The sequence below is a fragment of the Carassius carassius genome, chromosome 39 (assembly GCF_963082965.1).
Source record: "Carassius carassius chromosome 39, fCarCar2.1, whole genome shotgun sequence".
NCBI lineage: Eukaryota > Metazoa > Chordata > Actinopteri > Cypriniformes > Cyprinidae > Carassius > Carassius carassius.
The window spans coordinates 440,222-463,739 of NC_081793.1; the positions used below are offsets into that span (position 1 = coordinate 440,222).

Sequence of the window (23,518 nt, forward strand, 5' to 3'; positions counted from 1 at the left end):
AGGTTAACTCAAAAAGTCTGCGAGAATGGGATTTTCTCCAGTAGTTTTCTCTTTTATAACTGATAAAGCTTAGTTATGCTTGTTTCACCATGCACATTTATTTCAGCACTCGTATTACATGCAATAAACGTAAATCCAAGTAAAGTTCTGGCACTGCAAAAGCACTATACACCTATTTATCAGCAAAATATTTCACAATATAGACTTTTATGAAGTAACATAAAATATCGGAGCGAGCTACTCTCCCATTGTTTAAAAAAGACATCTGTTCTACATGTTGACAGACACACAAACAGCTTTCTATTCAGTAAATCTGACTGAATCCAGTGATTTAAGCACTTTATTGCTGCACTTTGGAGTTTGGCGTCCGTTCTGATGGCCGACTCTTGATAACCATTTTATTATTGATGGATGTTAATAAACAGCTCTGTCACATTTCATATTTTACTGATATAATTAGCAGGATACTGAAATTATGGATACAGGTCACATTAACAATAATAATAATAATAATGCTGGATCTTCATGGAGCCATCAACACTGAAGCAACCTTTATTTTTTTAAAAGAGTACACTTGGCCTCCTCAAGCTAAATATTTCAAGTTAGGAGGACAACAACAGGGATCATTTCTGATCAGCACAAGTTCATGGCAAGCACAAATAGCATTCCAAACTATTAGGACTTTTCTAGTCACTCTTCCTCTTACGATGTAACATTCATCAAGATAACGACCTGAGACTCATCAAATGTTGTGCAAGAATAATTAAACATGGAAAACACTCGCAAGGAGCACTCAGTAATGGTCCAGACCATCCAAAAAACCCATATGAGAAAAACTAGACAGACATGCCACAGGAATTTAGAAGAGCTGAGAAGAGGTTTCCTGCTGTTAAGAGAATGTCATGTTTGTAAAGCTTTGTTTGGTGACCCTTACATAAAGTAATGGTGGTTAGGTAAACCAGACTCTTACTTCATCCACTTTAAAGGAATAGTTCACCCAAAAATGAACATTTGCTGAAAATGTGCTCATCCTCAGCTCATCTGAGATCAGGATGAGTTTGTTTCTTCATCAGGTTTGTAGAAATGTAGCATTGCATCAGTGTCTCATCAGTGGATGCTCTGCAGTGAATGGGTGCCGTCAGAATGAGAGTCCAAACAGCTGATAAAAACATCACAATAATTCTACACAAGTAATTGTATTTAACTTCAAACCACTTCCTCCAGTGAAAAAGTGCATCTGCTGTTGTCTCTCACAGATTAGTTTAGAGCTGTGTAAACGCTGCTTGATCTGTGCAGATTTCTCTCCAGATTCAGACCAGAACACTTTTTCACTGGAGGAAGTGTTATTATGGATTATAGACTCTGTGTTTGAGTTAAAATCATCTTAATGCTGGATGTGTTTCATCTTTTGTCTTCTCCAGATGTTCACTGATGGACTGGAGTGCTGTGGATTATTGTGATGTTTTTTTCAGACTCTCATTGTGACGGCACCCATTCACTGCAGAGCATCCATTGATGAGACACTGATGTAATGCTACATTTCTACAAACCTGAAATGAACAAATGTTCATTTTTGTGTGAACTATTATTTAAAACATTGATTAAAACATGATTTTTTTATTTACTTTTCTTTCTTTGTCTTTCTTTCTTTCTTGCTTTCTTTTTCTTTTCTTTTTTTTTGGCGAGATGGAGAGATCAGAAAGATGACAGGAAAATATTCTTACCACGGGACTATGCAATTTTACAGAGGCATCTCTGTATCTGTCCATTTTCAGTCGGCCAGTAAACATAAGCCTCTTTGTAATGTAGTTTAAAATTTATGTTTATTTATTAATGTTCATTTTTAAATCCTAAAATCTAGTAAATGTGTAGTCTGTTGGTCTCCTGTCCTGTATATATTTGAAATGTGCTGTGCCGTGTTTTATCTGCTCATTTAAGTGGATTTAGTTGATGTGTTCAAGTTATGCAAGTTTTTGTGTCTTGAGGAAAATATTTAAGAGGTGCACTTGAACTATTCATGGCTGAATTTTTCCTCTGGTTTCAGCTTTATCATCCTTATGTTTGGGCGTGATTGGTAAACACATGACTTTGTGGGGGGATCTTTTCAGCTCATTTCTCACTGTTTATGGCCAGCTGCAATGGGTTAAAGTATGTTTGGTGCTCTGGACAGGAGGTATCTGGCAAATGTAAACAGGTTGCATGATAGATGCATAAATTGTTTGGCCTGCAAAGTCATTAAAATGCGGTGTATGTTTTGATTTTAAACTTTTATTTTTCATTTTCAACTCCAGGTGAACCGAGAGAAGAAGTGTGTTGACAGCATTATGCATTATATACTGTGTGCAAACTATTATCTGTGTGTTAACATAATATAACACTAATGATGCAACAAGTTTTACAGCATAATTTTAGAAAGAAAACTCAATTTAGCTTTTCTCTTAAAGTCTGTGAATGCATGTGATCGTTCAAGGAATTTTTCACCCAAAAATGAGCATTAGCTGGAAATGTGTTCACCCTCGGGCCATCCCAGATGTAGAGTTTGTTTCTGCATCCGATTTGTAGAAATGTAGCATTGCATCAGTGTCTCATCAATAGATGCTCTGCAGTGAATGGGTGCCGTCAGAATGAGAGTTCAAACAGCTGATAAAAACATCACAATAATCCACAGCACTCCAGTCCATCAGTTAACATCTGGAGAAGACAAAAGATGAAACAAATCCAGCATTAAGAACTTTTTAACGCATGGACTATGTCTGTCCTGTGCATCTCCAGATCATGCCATCAGGAACTGCCCCGTTAGACCCCCACATCTAGTCGTGTGTACGATTCAACTTGAGCCAGATAATTCCTTATTGTCCCTTCTCCCAGTTCAAATCCTCACACCTTCATCCTCTGTTCATCCCCTTCTCGACTTGGGTTCCTCTGGGAACTTCATCTCTCAAGCCCTCCTAAACAGACTCAATCTACCCAGAAAGTGGCAGCCCGGGTCGAGACGATTCATGGAAAGCCACTGGGCCGTGAAAGGTGAATTATCGAGCTTCCCGGAACCTGGCCGAACATCGCCACCATGTCACGCAGGTCCTTTAGCGCCTCAGAGAATACCAATCTGAAATTGGTGAAATGCGAGTTCCACTGTCCAGTTCCTCGGGTACAACATCACCCCGGAAGGTATCCAGATGGTCCAGGTGAAAGTAACTGCCATCAAACAGTGGCCGCTTCCACAGTCAGTAAAGGAAATACAGCGATTCCTAGGATTTGCCAACTTCTATAGAAGATTAATTCACTGGTTCAGTCGACACACAGTACCCCTTACCTCTATATCTATCTGTCCTCCAACCCAGATGCCCACGAAGCCTTCGACTGTCTCAAGGAAGCATTCAGCACAGCCCCCATCCATTGTCATCCAGATCCTCAAGTCCCCTTTGTAGTGGAGTAGGGGCCATGCTATCACAGAATCATGGTGAGCCTTCCTGCCTTCATCCTTGTGCATACTATTCCCTGAAACTGACCCCTGCGGAACAAAACTATGACATCAGCAAACAGGAACAACTGGGCATCAAGTTGGTTCTGGGGGAGTGGCCCCATTGGATGGAGGGAGCCTCTTCACCTTTCACAGTCATAACCGACCACAAGAACTTCTCAGAGAATACCTCAGAGATGCCAAGCGTCAAGTTCACTGGGCCTTATTCTTTACACGGTTCCATTTCGTTATCACTTCTTGTCCCAGAAACCAAAATCTCAAGGCTGATGCTCTCTCCCGGATACATGCATCAGATAAACGCTCTGATCCAGAACCCATTCTCCCTCCAACCCTAATTGTCAGTGCGGAGACAAACGTTCTTCACAGACGCCCATTGGTCAGACCTTCTTCAGTTCCAGCCAGGTGATAGGGTCTGGCTGTTGACCCGGGATCTCTGCCTCCGCCTGCCCTGCAAAAAGCTGAGTCCCCGCTACATAGGTCCCTTTCAATGTCATGTACCAACTCCCTCCAAGGCACAGAATTCACCCCACTTTCCACATCTCACTATTAAAACCTATTTTCCCTTCCACCACAGGAACCACCGAACCAGACTCACCTCCTCCCCCAGAGTGCATAGAGGCAGTGGTGTACCATGTCTGTGACATTCTGGACTCATGACAACTGGGCAGCTGGCAAGAGTACCTGGTGGATTGGGAAGGATACGGACCAGAGGAAATATCCTGTGTGGCCAGGGACGATATCCTAGATCTCTTACTTCTGGAGGATTTCCATCGTAACCAACCGAATCATCCCGCACCCAGAGGCCGTGGTTGTCCCCGTCGTCGTGTTAGGGTGTCAGGAGCTGCCCCTGGGGGAGGGAGTAATGTCAGAGAGTCACAGTCACTGCAGTCACCACAAATCAACTCAGTCATCAGCACCGAAATTCACAAGATCACAATCACCTGACTTCTGATTCACCACACCTGCTGCAGCCAATCAAGTTCCCCTACACCAGAGCCGGATTATCCATAAGGGCACTTGAGCCAGTGCCCAGGGGCACCAACCATTCACAACAACTAGGGGGGCACCACATGACATTTGCTTTTAAAATATTTTTCGTAAATTGTTTTATTATTAACTTGAAATTCTTGAAAGACCATACATAACTCGTTTATGAACACTAACTTAACAACAACAATAATAATAATAAATTATAAATAAATAAAGATTACGTGACCACTATCACTCCCCCCCTTCCGTCCCCAATCTGTCTGAGTTGAGTTGGTCCACAACAAGTACGCGCAAATGTGTAATTTTTTTTAACGGCTACAGAAAATTAATCAAAATGGACAGACGTCAATTGAGTGGTTTTGCAAAAAGAAAGTTAAAGAAAGACAAGGACGCTAGACGTTTAGCTACAATTCAAAATGTTCCAGGGATCGAAAGTTTTTTTTAAACGAGTGAAGAATGAGCTCAGGACGACAATGACACAGAAGCGATTGAATGTCCCCATTTACTATTGAAGTTAAAGTTAAAACACTACCATCTACACCCGCGAGAGGGTGCTCTATGCTGCTCAGTGCTCCTATAGTCTACCACTGAAAACATAGAGCGCCCTCTCGCGGCGGTAATGTTTCCTCTTGGTTCTGAATAAATGCGACTTATAGTCCAGTGCGACTTATATATATTTTTTCCTTGTCATGACGTATTTTTGGACTGATGCGACTTATACTTAGGTGCGACTTATAGTCCGAAATATACGGTAGTTGAAAAGGTAATAAATTACATTTGAGAAATCACCTTATTTATGATTGGGGGGCTTTGAGGTATAGTGCCCAGGGGCACCACACTGTCTTAATATGGTCTGCCCTACACAAGCACACTCATTTCACTCAATCAGTGTCCAGTCTACCATTCATACTGGTTGAACCATGCCAGACTCCCATATACTAACCTGTGTGTTCTTACCCCTAGAAGATTCCCGTCTTTCCTCCACTCCGATGCTCCACCGAACCTCACCTTTCGATTCCATTCTCAACCAGCTCTGGCTACACGCTGCACTCGCTCACCAGACTTGCACATTCAGTTCTGTCAGTAAAGACTTGGATTTGATATAACTTCTGTGTCTTGTAGCCTCAGTACGTAACAACTACAGGAGTGTATAAATGTGTATATTAAACACGTTATTGAATTAAAAGTAGAAGTACCTACCCAAAAATACTTGAAAGACATTTAAGAGGCAGTATTATTATTATTATTTTTAATATTCTTAATGCAAAAACCTTGTAAAGAACACTGGCGGTTCTTGGATATTAAAATAAAGGAGGCACATTGTAGTGGTTTTATAATATGCCTGTCTTCAAGGCTTATTCATCATGAATTAACGTAAGCCACTGGCTAACGTTTTGCTAAATAATAATTCTGTTCTAAAACAGTGTGTTCAGCCATCTAATTACAGTTTTTTCTGATTGCTTAAGCACATTTTTTGTAACTATTGGCTGTTTTTGCAAAACTCTACACACAAATAAGAAAACCTTTCACCCAATTATCAAAACATTGTAGTTCTCTTGCAAAAGCAAACACAGCTAGATTAACTCTTCACACCTTCATAAAAATGGTGTTTTCGTATCAAACAGTAAACACAGCCATCATCTACTAAGCACACAATGTGCCAACTACACACTGATGGTATGAATACAAAACACATCTGGCTTTTGCTTTCTCTGTGTACAGATGTCAATTTGAGGTCATACACAGTGTCATATAAACATACAAGGATCCAAACTTCAAATATTGGTGTTTATTCAGACTCATCAAAAACAAGACAAAGTCAGAACACAAAATAGTAATTTCACAAAAAAAAAGAAAAAAAAAGACAATCAGCCTACATCATGTCGTCTTTTTGGGTCCGGCCACAAAATTTCATCCACATCGCATGCGATATCCTCCAGTCCAAGGCACCGGGGAAAATATCTCCTTGAATGCCGTATCCAGGCCTGACATGATGCCTGGTCAGTATCTCCACATGCCTCTTCCATTGCCTGTAAAAGGGCTACCTGTTGATGAGGATGACGGTCGTACACTTTCCAGCACCAGGCAGAGAAGAATTCCTCGATGGGATTTAAGAACGGGGAGTATGGAGGGAGGTTGAGTGCCATGAAGGATGGTGGGTCTGTAAACCAGTTGCGGACCAAAGCAGCCCAATGGAAACTAACATTGTCCCATATGATGACATATCGGGTATGCTCTGGTCTCTGAACAGTGAGCATGTCATGTAAGGTGTCCAGGAATGCAATAATGTGAACAGTTTGCATGATGGTGAACAACACCATTTTGGCTTATAGCTGCACACATGGTTATGTTACCAGCACGTTGTCCTGGGACATTGATGATGGCACGGTGTACCACACCAGTAATGTTCCTGCCACGTCTCCTGGTTTTACTGAGGTTAAAATCGGCCTCATCTACAAAAAGTAGCTCATGTCCCATGGCATCTGCTTCTAGTTCCATCACTCTCTGGACAAGACAAAACAAATACAACACATCAGGCCCATGCACAGCTCTACAGTATGCACTTCCAAATTCAGAACCCATGACACTATAGCTTACCTGCACATAGTCATATCGCAGTTGCTTTAAACGTTCTGTGTTTCTCTCGAAAGGAACTATGTAAATTTGCTTCATTCTTATTCTGTGGCGCGCAAGTATACAACTAAGTGCAGAAATGCTTACACTGTGTATATTTTGAAAGATGGTGTCATTATCAATTATGCGCTGCTGTATTTCACGCAGTCTTATTGCATTATTGGCAATCATGTTCACTATATGGGTCTCTTGCTCTGGAGGGAACATTCTTCCTCTGCCCCCAACATCTGGACGTCTAGCAATTCTGTAAAGTAACAATTTCAGTATTTTTGCATGTATGGTACTGTTGTGTTTCTCATTAGAGTATGGCAGTGCTACAAAGTACTTACCGATTCTCATTTCGAAATGTCCTAAAGATGCTTGCCACAGTGTAGCGGCTCAAATTAGGCTGAACGCCTTGGCCAGCTTCCCTCAGGGTCATCCCATGGTGGATGACATGGTCCACTATTGTAGCTCTGATGTCATCAGTTATTCTATTTCTTACTCTTCTTACCCTTCCTCTTTCCCCTCCTCATCCTCTTCTTGCTCCTCCTTGTCATCTAACCCTCTCACTTCTTCACCTCCACTTCCTCTCCCTCTCTCTTCTTCACCTCCACGTCCTCTTCCTCTCGCTTCTTCACCTCCACTTCCTCTCCCTCTCACTTCTTCACCTCCACTTCCTCTCCCTCTCTCTTCTTCACCTCCACTTCCTCTCCCTCTCTCTTCTTCACCTCCACATCCTCTCCCTCAGCCTCCTCTGATTCTCACTCTTCTCACTCTTACTGCTCCTTCCATTGTACTCCACACAGACAGCTGACCTGTGGCTTATTTATAGTGCTTAGGCTGATTGCAAAGTGAACTAATTATCTAAAACAGTTTTTGACATGTGAAAGTGTGCCAGACAGTTGGCAGAATAGTGTTAATGATAGCCATACATGTGTATAATTTTGCTAGGAGTGTGTTGGAAATTTGGTAATCGAGTGTAAACAGTGAGTTGTGTTTAAAGTTCTGCAAAAAGAGTGTTGTGCAGTGAATTGTGCCTACAGTTTTGCAAAGTGTGTTACAAAATTGCAAACTGAGTGCAAAGCAGTGTTTGTGCTTTTAGTTTTGCAAACTCAGTGAGTGGTTTTGCTATACGTATTAATAGTTTTAGAAATTGTGCTACAAGAATCACGATTAGCGCTTAAGCATTCAGAAAAAACTGTAACACTGTTTTATTTCCAGCTTAGGCATGGGTTTTTCTTCAGTTTCATCTCGGAGGGAACATCTCTTCCCTCCATACTTACTACATTATTGGCATGACAGAGCAGTTCAAACATATTACAACGTAGCTGACCCTTCGCAAAGAACAACCCCCCCCCCCCCAGTCACTGTTGCTATGTCTGACCAGCCACGGTAAACTAATGCCACACATCATGTTCTCAAGCAGTCAAAAACACTGACAACGACAAAGTAGGTTACTTTTGGAAAGAAACAAACTCTTAGCTTTAAAATCGTGTCATTTTTTTCAAAGAAATTCAAACAATACCGTTTTGTGGCTCTTTAATGTGTCGTAACAGATCACTGTAGTGCCAGTTCAGGCGATCATCTCTTCCACTTTACTAGTAGTTATAGCACAAACTAAACATGAATGGACATCAGAGGGTATCTTGTTTCAACACGAATATTTTTCAAGTTCAGGTCCACCAACATTAAACTACTCTCCTGACTGGTTTATTTATCAATCAAAATTGCAGATTCTGATATGATTGGACAGATCGCCTGTCAATCAAACTCCCTGCTAAGAGTCAGTCGATGCCTTGATGGTGATTGGTTGATGCTAGCCTCCTCTGTGGATTTTTTTTTTTTTTTTTGTAATTAAATCAATGAGAAATAGAGTCGCTCTGCTGACGTGGTGTAATACTCCACGTATTTTTTTTGTATCAACGGAGCCCAAAGTCTCCAGCTATGGATCGTGCTTCCATAGTAAGATAGTAAGTTATAGTATTCCATAGTAAGTTTTTTAAGTAACTGAGAAATGATTAAAATCGAATAACAATGTACTTTTGAATGATATTTAAGTTAAATTGTAATTTAGTAAAAGTACAAGAGTTAATTTTTAATAGACCTCACCCACAAAAAATACTAAATATAGTAATTAATGACCTAAAAATACTTTTAAGAATACTTCTGAATGGGAACACAGACACTGTATTTGCTAGAGTACAGTCTTCCATTAATCTCTATAGAGGTTTATCCTGTTATAATGTACCTGCTCATTCCAAACCCAGAAGTGTGGAAGGGTCCATTGAGTGAATGAATGCATGAGGCTCTTATATCTCATTCTGTATCAGGAGATACACCGAAACGGATGTTCCTAGCGTGATGCCAAGAGCAGCACCTCATGGAGAACGAGGCACAGGGGACAAGGAGAGGACCTGTGCCCTCAGGTGATGTGCAGTGTGTTGTTGACTGAGGCCGCACAGGATGTTCAGCAGCTTGTTTGTTTTTCCTACTTGACTGGACATATACGGTAGTCTCTCTGCTGGGGGCCACCGATGCTCTCTGCTGTTCAGAGAATGTAAACAGATGATCCAGACATGAGCGCAGAGATTCAACATTCTGTGCAGAGAGATACTGGTGAGAATTATCATCACGTCACTTCCTGTTTGTTGTTGGCGGCTGTACTGCGTTTGAGCTCCGTCACTATATTCTTTTCATTGACTATTTTTAACTCAAGAATCAATTTTATACATCATCGTTTCCGTTTATATAACGTGTGAATATATCCTCTATTGTATTCTACAACAAAAACAATCAGAGCGCCTCGCTATCACTAGTTTTATTTTGATCTCCCGGGTCCGCTATTAGCTTTTAGCCCGTTAGCATTAGTGGCGTGGTTGCAGCTAACTGCGCTAACATTGCTAATACTCTATTCACACACATTACCACTGCTGTACTCACTGTTATTTGCTTTAATGGCGGATGAATGTCTCCACTCTGTGCAGCTCGAGCTCGAGGCCGTGGGAAAGCAGATTCGCGACCTGGAGGTGAGGCAGGCCCAGCTGAGAGAGCGGAGAACCGCGCTGGAATCATCCCGGGCTGACGCTCACAAGTCCGGGGTAAGTATACAGCGATCTGTTAACAGTCCCACCACGTCTACTCCATGTGTTTCTCTGCACAGGCCCGGTGCACCCAGGACGCGATCTTCCCAGATGTCCTTCACTGTGACGCCGGGACACCACGGACCCTGGGTGCATCCACAGCGGAGGACGCGAGCCGGGTCCCGGGCGACGACTTCTCCCCCTCCTGCCTTCGACATCTCCATACGGAACCGCTTCGCTCCCCTCCGCGAGACAGGACGCGACGCTGTGATCATCGGAGACTCCATCGTCCGACACGTAAGTGCTACGTTAGCCGAAGGTAAAGTGCACACTCATTGTTTGCCTGGTGCTCGTGTTCTCGATGTTTCTGCGCAGATACCCGTGATCCTGAAGGCCGAGGAGAGCCCCAGAGCGGTCGTGCTTCACGCCGGGGTTAACGACACCACGCTGCAGCAGACGGAGACGCTGAAGAGGGACTTCAGCAGCCTGATCGAGACGGTTCGCAGCACGACGCCCGCGGCGACGATCGTCGTGTCAGGACCACTGCCCACGTATCGACGAGGACACGAAAGGTTCAGTAGACTTTTTGCTTTAAATGAATGGCTGTTGTCATGGTGTAAAGAACAGAAACTGCTATTTGTTAATAACTGGAATCTTTTCTGGGAGCGTCCTAGGCTGTTTCGCGCTGATGGATTACACCCCAGCAGAATCGGAGCGGAGCTGCTCTCTGACAACATCTCCAGGACACTTCGCTCCATGTGACTAGTAAGACAATTCTCTAATAACTATTATGATGAGTTTTGTTCCACCCGCTTAAATGATAAAAGTACTTGTGCTGTAAAAACTATTAAGACTGTGTCTGTTCCCCGAATAGTGAGGTCAAAATATAATGTAGGATCTAGAAAAAATCTTATCGTAATTAAACCAGAAAAATGTAAAGTAAATGAACAAAAACAATTTTTAAAGTTTGGGCTCATAAATATTAGATCACTCACACCCAAAGCAGTTATTGTAAATGAAATGATCACAGAAAATAGTTTTGATGTACTCTGCTTGACTGAAACCTGGCTAAAACCAAATGATTATTTTGGTCTAAATGAGTCTACTCCACCAAACTACTGTTATAAGCATGAGCCCCGTCAGACTGGTCGTGGAGGAGGTGTTGCAACAATATATAGTGATATTCTCAATGTTACCCAGAAAACAGGATACAGGTTTAACTCTTTTGAAATACTTCTGCTAAATGTTACACTGTCAGACATGCAAAAGAAATCTAATGTATCTCTTGCTCTGGCTACTGTGTATAGACCACCAGGGCCGTATACAGAATTCCTAAAAGAATTTGCAGATTTCCTCTCAGACCTTCTAGTTACAGTTGATAAGGCGCTAATCATGGGAGATTTTAATATTCACGTTGATAATGCAAATGATACATTAGGACTTGCGTTTACTGACCTAATAAACTCCTTTGGAGTCAAGCAAAATGTCACCGGGCCCACTCATCGTTTTAATCATACACTAGATCTAATTATATCGCATGGAATCGATCTTACTGCTATAGATATTGTACCCCAATGTGATGATATTACAGACCATTTCCTTGTATCGTGCATGCTGCGTATAACTGATATTAACTATATGTCTCAGCGTTACCGTCTGGGCAGAACTATTGTTCCAGCCACCAAAGACAGATTCGCAAATAACCTGCCTGATCTATCTCAACTGCTATTTGTACCCAAAAATACACATGAATTAGACGAAATTACTGACAACATGGGCACTATTTTCTCTAATACATTAGAAGCTGTTGCCCCCATCAAATTGAAAAAGGTTAGAGAAAAACGTACTGTGCCATGGTATAACAGTAATACTCACTCTCTCAAGAAAGTAACTCGTAGTCTTGAACGCAAATGGAGAAAAACTAACTTGGAAGTTTTTAAAATTGCATGGAAAAACAGTATGTCCAGGTATAGACAGGCTCTAAAAACTGCTAGGGCAGAGCATATCCACAAACTCATTGAAAATAACCAAAACAATCCAAGGTTTTTATTTAGCACAGTGGCTAAATTAACAAATTACCAGACGCCACCTGATTCAAATATTCCACCAACGTTAAATAGTAATGACTTTATGAATTTCTTCACTGATAAAATAGATAACATTAGAAATACAATAGCGAATGTAGATTCTACAGCGTCTAACACTTCAGTTTCATCCATCGCACCCAAAGATAAACTGCAGTGCTTTACAAATATAGGACAGGAAGAGCTAAATAAACTTATCACTGTATCTAAACCAACAACATGTTTATTAGATCCTGTACCCACTAAATTACTAAAAGTGCTGTTACCTGTAGCCGAAGAACCGCTTCTCAATATCATTAACTCGTCGTTATCTTTAGGTCACGTCCCAAAACCATTCAAGCTGGCGGTTATCAAGCCTCTTATTAAGAAACCAAAACTAGATCCTAGTGTACTGGCAAATTATAGGCCTATTTCAAATCTTCCATTTATGTCTAAAATTTTAGAAAAAGTTGTGTCTGCTCAATTGAGCACCTTCCTGCATAAAAATGATCTGTATGAAGAATTTCAGTCAGGTTTTAGGCCCCACCATAGCACAGAAACTGCACTTGTTAAAATTACAAATGACCTGCTTCTTGCGTCAGATCAAGGCTGCATCTCATTTCTAGTCTTACTTGATCTTAGTGCTGTGTTCGACATCATAGATCATGACATACTCATAGATCGATTACAAAACTATACAGGTATTCAAGGGCAGGGTCTAAGATGGTTTAGATCCTACCTGTCCGATCGCTACCATTTTGTTTACTTAAATGGGGTGTCATCTCATTTATCATCAGTAAAATATGGAGTGCCACAAGGATCCGTCCTAGGTCCCCTTCTATTTTCAATATACATGTTGCCCCTTGGTAATATTATTAGAAAATACGGGATTAGTTTCCACTGTTATGCTGATGATACTCAGCTATATATCTCAACGAGACCAGATGAAACTTCCCAATTATCTAAGCTAACAGAGTGTGTTAAAAATGTAAAAGATTGGATGACAAATAATTTTCTCCAATTAAATTCGGATAAGACAGAGATATTAATTATTGGACCAAAAAACACCACACAGAATCTTGTAGATTACAATCTGCAACTAGACGGATGTACTGTTACTTCCTCTACAGTCAGAAATCTGGGTGTTATATTGGACAGCAATTTGTCTTTTGAAAATCATATTTCCAATGTTACAAAAACCGCATTCTTCAATCTTAGAAACATTGCCAAGCTACGAAACATGTTTTCTGTTTCTGATGCAGAAAAGCTAGTTCATGCTTTCATGACCTCTAGACTGGACTATTGTAATGCACTTCTAGGTGGTTGTCCTGCTTCGTCAATAAACAAGCTACAGGTCGTCCAAAATGCAGCAGCTAGAGTCCTTACGAGGTCAAGAAAATATGATCATATTACCCCAATTTTACAGTCTCTGCACTGGCTACCTATTAAGTTCCGTATCAGTTACAAATTATCATTACTTACCTATAAGGCCCTAAATGGTTTAGCTCCTGCGTACCTAACTAGCCTTCTACCACGCTACAACCCATCACGCTCCCTAAGGTCACAAAACGCTGGACTTTTGGTAGTTCCTAGGATAGCAAAGTCCACTAAAGGAGGTAGAGCTTTTTCACATTTGGCTCCCAAACTCTGGAATAGCCTTCCTGATAATGTTCGGGGTTCAGACACACTCTCTCTGTTTAAATCTAGATTAAAAACGCATCTCTTTCGCCAAGCATTCGAATAATGTATCTCTTAAATTGTGAGTGTAGTTGCATCTGCATTTTTATTCTTTAGCTTGGGTTAAACTAATTTTACTTTGTTGGATCAGCAGCTATGCTAATGATGTCTCTATTTTGTTTCTATGTTTTGCCACGGGATTTACATCCCATGGTAACTAGGATTTACACAAGCTCCAGTCTGGATCCAGAACACCTGAGAAGAGATGATGCTGACCCTCAGAGGACCCCAGATGATGCTGACCCTGAATCAACAAACAGCACTAACAATTATTGCTACATGTGTGACTGCATCCTATAATTACTATTAATAAATAATATTGATAGTTCATCATCTAGCTGACTACGTCTTGTATTATTATTATTATTTTTATTTTTCTAAAATCCTGTCAAACGTGCACAAACTACTAGCTACTACTAAATATTGTAGAAACATAATTTTCTGTAAAGTTGCTTTGTAACGATTTGTATTGTAAAAAGCGCTATACAAATAAACTTGAATTGAATTGAATTGAACTGGCCTCGGTATTAACTTAATAGTTCACTAAAAACTGAACATTTGCTCACAGTAAAAAATGTCGGGTTGTTTTTTTTAACCCAACCGTTGGGTTACACATATTGGGTCAATGTGCTGGGTTATCTTATTTGTTGGGTCATTTGTTTTTCGTCGTTGGGTTATTTTTAGTTATAACCCAACTGTTGGGTTAAATATGTTTCCCGCTTCACTCCGGTTCAAATCAGCGGCAGCCTGCATGATTATGAAGGGAAAGTTACTGTTAATATAATCGTATGATGTATATAACTGTTATAACATCAAGTAATGTGTCTGATACGTTTATTATTCTTTTTTTTATACATTAAAAAAGTTTTTATTCCCTTTAGTCCTTTTGTTTCCCCCATAGAGGAATCCTATTCCTGTTTGTTTGCCAGCATTAATACATTAAAAGATTAGCTGCAAAACGTTTTAGACAAGTATTACTTAAAGTTGATAAAAATGTCTGGTGAAATGTGAAAGTTTGACGAAATCATTAGAATTAAGCTAGAAAAGCCGCACGGACCATTTATCGGATCGGACCAGTGAAAGAAGCTGCTCGAGCGAGCTCTGAGCTCACACACATCAGTCATGTGACAGACAACAGACTCCGTGAGAATCGTTTGAATGAACCTGCAATTTTCTCTTATGAAAGTTCAAAACCAGACGAAAGAAAAGCGCGCAGTCGTGAGGCAATCCGCTCTTTCAGCGGAAATATACAAGTGCCCCAAATTTACATATAACGTTACTCCTACAACCAACCTTTAAGACAGGAGCGTAAAACAGAAGCCAAATTAGTCTTAGTGCACCAGCACTAATTAATTGTACAGTAATAGTGTTTTTATGGTTTATTCATATTGAAAATTGTTACGCATCTATCAGAATACCCTATAATTAAAGCAATTTCTCTTATGACTACATACTACATGTGTTTATACTTATGTTTTAGACAATGGACTTTTTTGTGAAGGAAAAATTGCAACAATAGAATTTCTGCCTGTTAATTGAAACATTTCAAGATAAGTAACCTATTTAAATTAATGATACATAAGTTTTCAATTTTACTTAGACCTATGACTTCCAAAAATTATGAAAAAAGACAAATGAGGTGAAATAAGTGTATTGTTGAATTCCGTCCAACAAAGCTTCCTTTCATTTACAGTGTACTTTTGTTCCTCCTTACAAGTCCAAATCAGTTAAAGGGTAAAGGGTGGTAAAATGTACTCACATTAGCCGCAAATATTGCCACAAATTTTCTGAAGGGAGTGAAAACTGGTTTAGTCTGTCTCTTAGTGCAGATGATCCCCACAAAGACTGTAAAAATGTAAACTGTAAGCTTCGTTTTTTTTTTTTTACTTGTGCTTTCTCTGTACTTTTGTCATTTAAAGGCCTTCGTGCAGAAATTGTCTTTAAAACCCTTCCTGCCATCTGCACCATACCACACAAATGGAAAAATGGTGTGCACATCATACACGGAAATGAAGAGGTCCTTCATTGACATTCAACCTGGAAGTAAAAGCAACACTTAAAATTACAGTGCCCTGTGTAGTCAAGTCACCTTTATTTGTTTTGTATAAGACACATGTTGTACAATACAAGCTCCTCCCTAGATTTTATTATTTTAAACGGGGAGGCGATGGAACAGAAGACGATACTACAAGCAGTCGATCTGTGTTTCAAACTTTTCTTTGTAAATGACATTTACTACCCAAAACCTCTGCTCATATTTGAGAGTTTTTGCATCAGTGTCTCATCAATGGATGCTCTGCAAGTGAATGGGTGCCGTCAGAATGAGAGTCCAAACAGCTGATAAAATCATCACAATAATCCACAGCACTCCAGTCCATCAGTTAACATCTGGAGAAGACAAAAGATGAAACAAATCCAGCATTAAGTTGTTTTTAACTTAAAATATAAATCCATAATCCATAATATTGTTGTTTCTAGTGAAAAGGCGATCTTGTCTGAATCAGGAGAGATATATGCAAAAATCAAGCACCATTTATGAGCCAAAACAGATCTAAACAATCATTGTGATGTTTTTATCAGCTGTTTGGACTCTGACGGCACCCATTCAGGGGTGAAATCTGCTTAATAAACTGCTTTATGAGAGCAGCTTTCAGATGAACTCAAGTGCTGCTCTGTGCATGGGAAGTTTTGGTAGTAAATCTAAAGGGACGCCTACTTTAACAACACAGTGGAACTTACGTCTTCTCCAGAGTCATTACCTAGATACAGTGGTAAATAGATCCTGCTAATATCAGTGCTGATGACACAAGTGTAGAGAGAAGGGAACGGCGGGGCCAGCGACAGAGATTCACATTCAGACCCAGTGTGAAGACAGTCTAGCTCCTCAGGCTGAAGATGAATGTTAAATAAAGCAGTGATGGGAGTCCTGAGGTGCAACGCCTGGCAGTCTGTGTCAGAGAAAGACTGAGTGAAGCATTCAGAAGGAATTATCCGGCAGTGACACGCCACTCACCTCTCAATAATCCTGTTAAAGGACAAGCCCTTGAGTCCCCGAGGCCAGAACACGGCTCGTCCTCTCTGGGTTTCATTTGCTTTCACATCAAGCGATACCCAGACTCACCATTAGCTCACAGATGGTGACGGAGATGCATTTCTCCACGCATATATTGGCAATTTATTATTCTCTCAATGGCAAATGACTTTTCTTTGATTGGTCTCTATATCAAGGCGATGAGGGCAGAGCGACCTGTGGATATTGCAATTGTGTTGTTGGTTTGGAAATGATGAATTAAGGAAAGATGAATTCTTGGAAGAGGGTGTGTTCATGGCAAACGAAACACGGAATTTCTGAGGCAAGCTCTTGGCTGATGGATTTAATATTTAGACTGTCTCACAGTCGTACTAAGATCATCTAAACACTGTGCACAGATAAGTCAGCTTCATTAATTTCTACAGTTTACTGAAGCCAGAGCGAGCCGAGTGTCAGGACCTGAGTGAGAGCAGGTTCAGATAGATGTGCAAGGTTCAAACAATCGTGACGATTACATGCGATTCTTATTGAGACGGATGTTATGCCTTTCTTTTTTGTTTTTAATCAAGAGTTTGCATTTGTAATTTACAATTTTAAATTCATTTTATACGATTTTTTTAAAAGTGATAGCTTCTGCAAAAAAGGCCATTACAGTTTACAAAAATACCAGTCTAACCAGAGTTATACAGTTAGTAGAACACTTTTGTTAATTGAAATGAGGCTGAAATAAAATAAAATAAAATATAAATATTAGCTAAAAAAAAAACTAAAACAAATTTATTTTGTGAAGCTGAAGCAGAAATAAAAAAGTGGAAATAAAATAAATAAAAGCTAATACTGAAAAAAAAAAAAAAAAAACCTAAACAGTGTTACAAAAAGAGAAGAGAAAATAAAATCTAATAAAAATTACAGAAACAAATAAATGACAACCGAAAGTATAAAAATAAAGTCTAATTATTAATCTAAATATTAATAGAAACTAGTATATTAATAACACCAAAATAACAGTGGCTCTGAGAAGATGAACTGTGCCGGCAGTAATACTGAATCTCTCTGTGTTCACTTTCACTTGATCACCGAGTCACAAGTTACATATGTATGAAACACCAGTTTCAGTTACCCAGAGGAATTAACAAATAAAGAAAAGGTCTATCAATCAACATTTAACTACATTAACACTAGAACCTTATTGTAAAGTGTACATCTATTTGTAGCAATTATATGTGTTTTAGTATTTATGCTGCAGCTGTAGAGTCACTGCATGCATTCAAAGCATTTCTGTGACGCAGCAGTTCTTCTGGTGTAGTAAAGGAATTAAAGCACAGAACATGATGTTCTCACACAGCTCATATTCATCGGCAGATGCTTGAGAACCATCTGGACATTACACTTCCTCAACTGAGAGACAAACCGACACAAATTAGCCAAAAGTACACAGACGTAAGAACTGGGAAGCACAGGAGCGAATTCCACAGAGAGGAAAAGATGCTGTTTTGCATCACTGGACATTTCTTCTTTATTGAAACAGAGCCAGGGGATTGATTCCAACTTAAAGTGAGCTCAAAACTCAAACCCTGCGTTTGCATGAATGTACTGTATGTTCTGCGTGTGGTTCTGTAGTGAAGCTGCTTATAAGGCCATGACGTGCTGTCGGTATTTTTAAACCTTCGTTTTGACCCCAGGAATGGACTGAGATAAAACAGACTGTAAACTGGCTTTACTCACACATATACTATATCCTTCATCACACACGGCCTGCTGAAATGCTGTAGATGAAAACATGATCACAAGGAGCATAATATCTAAAGTCTGAGAAAGTGTCTTTAAAATACCGAACAGCTGATGTGATCTCACAGGGAAACTTATGAAATCGATCACAGTTTGTAATGAGGAAGATGTTTAGATCGTGACATCTAAACGCTGTTTATTCCTTTAATACAAGTTAAGCTCAGCGGACATAACTGGACACATTTTACAATAAACTTTCATTCTTAACATGAACTAACAATTAAAAATTCTTCTAAAGCATTAATTAATCATAGTTAATTGCAACATATACATCTTTAAAATCAAAACTTGTATCTGTTGATATTATTTAATGAACCTGAGCTACCATCGACTTACATACACATGTACTTTTAACTATCATTAACAAAGATTCATAAATACTGTAACACATGTATTGCTGGTTGTTAGTTAATGCATTAAATGAGGAAGGTTATAAATAAAGTGTTTTTTTACAAAACAGTAATCAACATTGAAGCTCACAACGAGTCACAATGGAAACAGAAAAAAGAATTTAAAGGCAGAAATGTGATGTGACTCAAATAATTGTTTAAAAGCACTCAGAAAATATCACACCAAACACGTATCATGAATCATTATGAATATCATAACGTTGACAGATCTTTGCTTCTTTTTAAATTCATTTTTTTGTGATACAGTAATTAACATTATGCCTCAAATGCTGTTGATTGAGCTTGACTTGCACTGAACCCAGATGTGCTCTGTTTGCATTCATGTTAGTTCACTTTCATCAGTCTTTATCTGGACTGTGACTGATGCAGCGCCCGGTCGAGAGCCAGACGAGCAGACACACACATCCACCATCATGTCCTGTATAAACACTATCAATTCTGCGCGTCTTCTCTTGGTCTGAGGCCAGGCGTGGAGAATCGCAGGCTTTGTGAACTTTCTGCTACTGTATCATGACCAGATTTGGACACACGTCATGTTGTGAGGAAAGAAAGACCGCTGGAACCCTCTGCAGACGGAGAGCAGACGGAGAGCTTCTCTGGCATTACATTGAGTCAACACAGAATAAACTGAAGAAATGCAAAGAAATCCAAACGTACAAAGACCTACATGGCAAAAAACGTCTGCCTTTTTAATAATTCTGTCTTTTGCATATTTATAATTCTTGCATTGGTGATTATTGGTCAACATTTACAATTTAAACTTTTGATGCAAAGGTGAAATCATCTGATTCCAGACAAGCTTTGTGAAATGCATGTGAGATATATTCAGATAATCTTTCCTATAAACACCTTGTATCTCCACATCACTGTCAGGAATAGCAGCTGAAGTCACGGCCCTAAACATGCAGAAGCAGTTTGATTTGAATGAGAAACAGGCTAAACTGCTATCCTGAGCACATTTATTAAATATTAAATTTGAAACTTTAAAGCACATGTTTGATGGCAACTCCATCATTAAATGCACTGCCAATGTTTTATTATCATTACGCAGGAGTTAAAGGAAGGATGTGTCTCTCTCTGCCAAAAGTGCAGAATCTGGTGTGTTCAACAGGGGGCAGTACAATCCCGAAAACAAGTCTAGCAGTAGATTTTATCAAGCAGTGTTTGGCTGCTCTCTAAGAATGTTGCCACATGTTGACCATATGTCCTCTTAGTATTCGCATTTCTTTGACCGTTCTCTGTCTTCTCGCACGCCATGATTGGTTGATTATGGAAAATGCCTGAATGTTATTGGTCACATTACCTTCAGGATGTATGTTGTTATATGTGGTTTCTAAGGAATTCTGACTGTTTTAATGCATTGTTGTGCAGTTGCTAAGGTGTTCTGTCTGTTTTTAGTACGGTTTCTAGAGTGTAAAGTCTCACCATTGATAAATGTCTTAAATGCTACAGCACATCCTGTTTACCTCTTGAATTGTGTAAACACTCAAAACTAATTTGAAACCTTCAATTCTGCATACCTAATGAGGATTACTTTGGCTTTTCATAAAGGTACAACTTGCGTAAGATGTTATTGTGTCTGTCATCTATAAACAAAAGGCAGAGAGCATGTTGTAACTCATAGAGAATCCTAGATTTGATCAGAGAGAGTGCTGATGTAATTAATGGCAGCACAGTCCAATCAGACAGCCTTCAATTAACACCCTGGCCTGTGGTTGTAATTGGATGACCCTGACGGATGATTTCTGGTGCCAGGAGAGGACGACATGGGTGAGAGATTTAAGAGCATCTCCACTCATTAACACAACATGTGTTTTGTGCAGGACGGGTCCCTGCTGCTTTCACACACTTTCATTGTAGACGTGTGATTGGCTGCCAGGTTGCCACGCCCATTCTCAAACCACACACACACACACACACACATGCCTTTAAATATACCATCAATACAGTCGTGATTCATATATATATATATATATATATATATATATATGTATATATATATATATATATATATATATATATATGTATATATATATATATATATATGTATATATATATATATATATATATATATATATATATATATATATATATATATATATAATGTTCTTTGCATTTTTACCAGTCCATGTAGCCAGAAAAATTATTATTTAAATATTTCTTTAAAAAATCTATTAGTGTCTAATTTCTCCTCACTCTCTTTCTACATATACACATTCTAGGTATATATATATATATATATATATATATATATATATATATATATATATATATATATATATATATATATATATATATAATATTTGAAGAAGAAAAAAACAATCCAAAAATTGCAATTTCATACAAAAAAAATAAAATAAAATCTTAAGGCACACACACACACAATTATATTGTTAAAATATTTGAAAAAAAGTAAAAAATGCATGAATTAAAAAGTCATCCTATTTTTTTTCTTTTAATAAATTTCCTGCATTAATCGTTTTTTATTTATTTTTCACAATTGCTCTCTCTCTCTCACTCACTATAAAATTAATATTTGTATTAATTCATTTAAGTTTAAAATCGTAATAAACAAACAAATAAATAAATATTTCAATGAACCCATAATAAATATTCTTTGCTGCTGCGGGTCACACATAAACGTCTCTAGGTTACGTATGTAACTCTACATTTATTCATTTTATTCATTTAGCTGACGTTTTTATCCAAAGCGACTTACAATTGCTATATATGTCAGAGGTCGCACGCCTCTGGAGCAACTAGGGGTTAAGTGTCTTGCTCAGGGACACATTGGTGTCTCACAGTGGATTCGAACCCGGGTCTCTCACACCAAAGCCATGTGTCTTATCCACTGCTCCAACACCACCCAACTCTAATTCCTCGAGGGAATGAGACGCTGCGTCGAAAACACTTTGGGGAACGCGCTTAGCGTGAGCGACTATGAATATCGTGTGTAATCAGTCCAATGGAAGAGCGTGATGTCACAGGCGGGGTGATGTAAGCGACCAGGAAGCTATAAAAGCACGTGCCACGCAGCAGGCGTTAGTTACGAGTACCAGCAAGCGCCGGCAGGGGTGCCGGGGGTATGGCTCCGAGGCACAGCTTCTGGTTTCCTCGAGGAACTAGGGTTACATACGTAACCTAGAGATGTTCCTCTTCAGGAGCTCAAGCTGCGTCAAAAACGCTTTGGGGAATGAGTACCAACGCTGCCTGACTACCAAAACCCTGCCTAGTGTGTATCCGAAGAGCACAGCTTAGGACGAGAGGACAGAAGCGCCTGGAGTGACAGGCATGTCTAAGCCATAGAATTTTACGAAAGTAGAAGGTGTGGACCACCCCGCAGCATTGCAGATGTCCAGCATGGATACACGTGCTAGGAAGGCCTTGGAGGCCACCATAGCCCGAGTAGAGTGAGCCTTGGCTCCCGACAGCGGGGGACGACCAGAGGACTCATAGGTGGCGTTGATAGCCTCGACTATCCAACGACTAATAGTCTGCTTAGAAGCAGGAGAACCCCTCTTGGGGGGACCGCAGCATACAAGCAATTGGTTCGTTTTTCTCCACAGGGCAGCTCTGTGGACATATGCGTCCAGCGCTCGAACTGGAAACATACAATTTAGCTTCTCTTGGTCATGCTCCCAAAAGGGAGGAGGACAGAAGGCCTGCAGCACTACAGGTTGTGGTGTGACAGAGGGAACCTTAGGAACATATCCCGTTTGAGGGTATATGAACGCTTTGGTCATGCCAGGTGCAAAATCAAGATAGGCAGGGGCTACTGAGAGGGCCTGCAAATCTCCTACTCTCCTCAGAGAGGTAACGCCAACAGAAAGGTGGTTTTAAGAGTCAGATGTCTGTCTGAAATATCTTGAATAGGCTCAAACGGAGGTTTGCTCAACGCCTCTAACACCACAACCAAGCCCCACGGGGGAATACGGGACCGTACTGGAAGTCTCAGCCTCAACGCACCGCAGAGGAAACGTGTAACTAAGGGGTGTCTTCCCAAAGACTGACCATCGAGAAGGTAATGGTAGACTGCAATGGCCGCCATGTAAACCTTCAGCGTGGAGTGGGTCAACCCTGCAGAGAGCCTGGCCTGTAGGAGCTCCAGAACTGTACCAACTGGGCAGTTTGCTGGGTCTATCTGGTGGTCTCTGCACCATGAGGTGAAGAGTTTCCACCTCAGGGCGTACAGTTTCCTCGTTGCAGGAGCTCTGGATTGGAGGAGGGTCTCAACAACCTCGGTTGAGAGGCCAGATGCTATTAGTTGTGCCCCCTCAGGGGCCACTCCCACAGCTTCCACAACTCCGGCCGAGAATGAATTA

The 23,518-nt window shown here is 40.0% G+C and overlaps 1 protein-coding gene across 1 annotated transcript; it reads left to right on the top strand.

Moving 5' to 3' along the window:
- The first annotated feature begins 10,262 nt into the window (after window positions 1-10,262).
- Window positions 10,263-14,255, top strand: LOC132120896 (uncharacterized). The gene is made up of 2 exons (XM_059530118.1): window positions 10,263-10,932; window positions 14,129-14,255. Exon 1 carries the CDS (start codon window positions 10,279-10,281, stop codon window positions 10,927-10,929), a length of 651 nt encoding a protein of 216 aa, XP_059386101.1. The 5' UTR covers window positions 10,263-10,278; the 3' UTR covers window positions 10,930-10,932; window positions 14,129-14,255.
- Window positions 14,256-23,518: the final 9,263 nt, after the last annotated feature.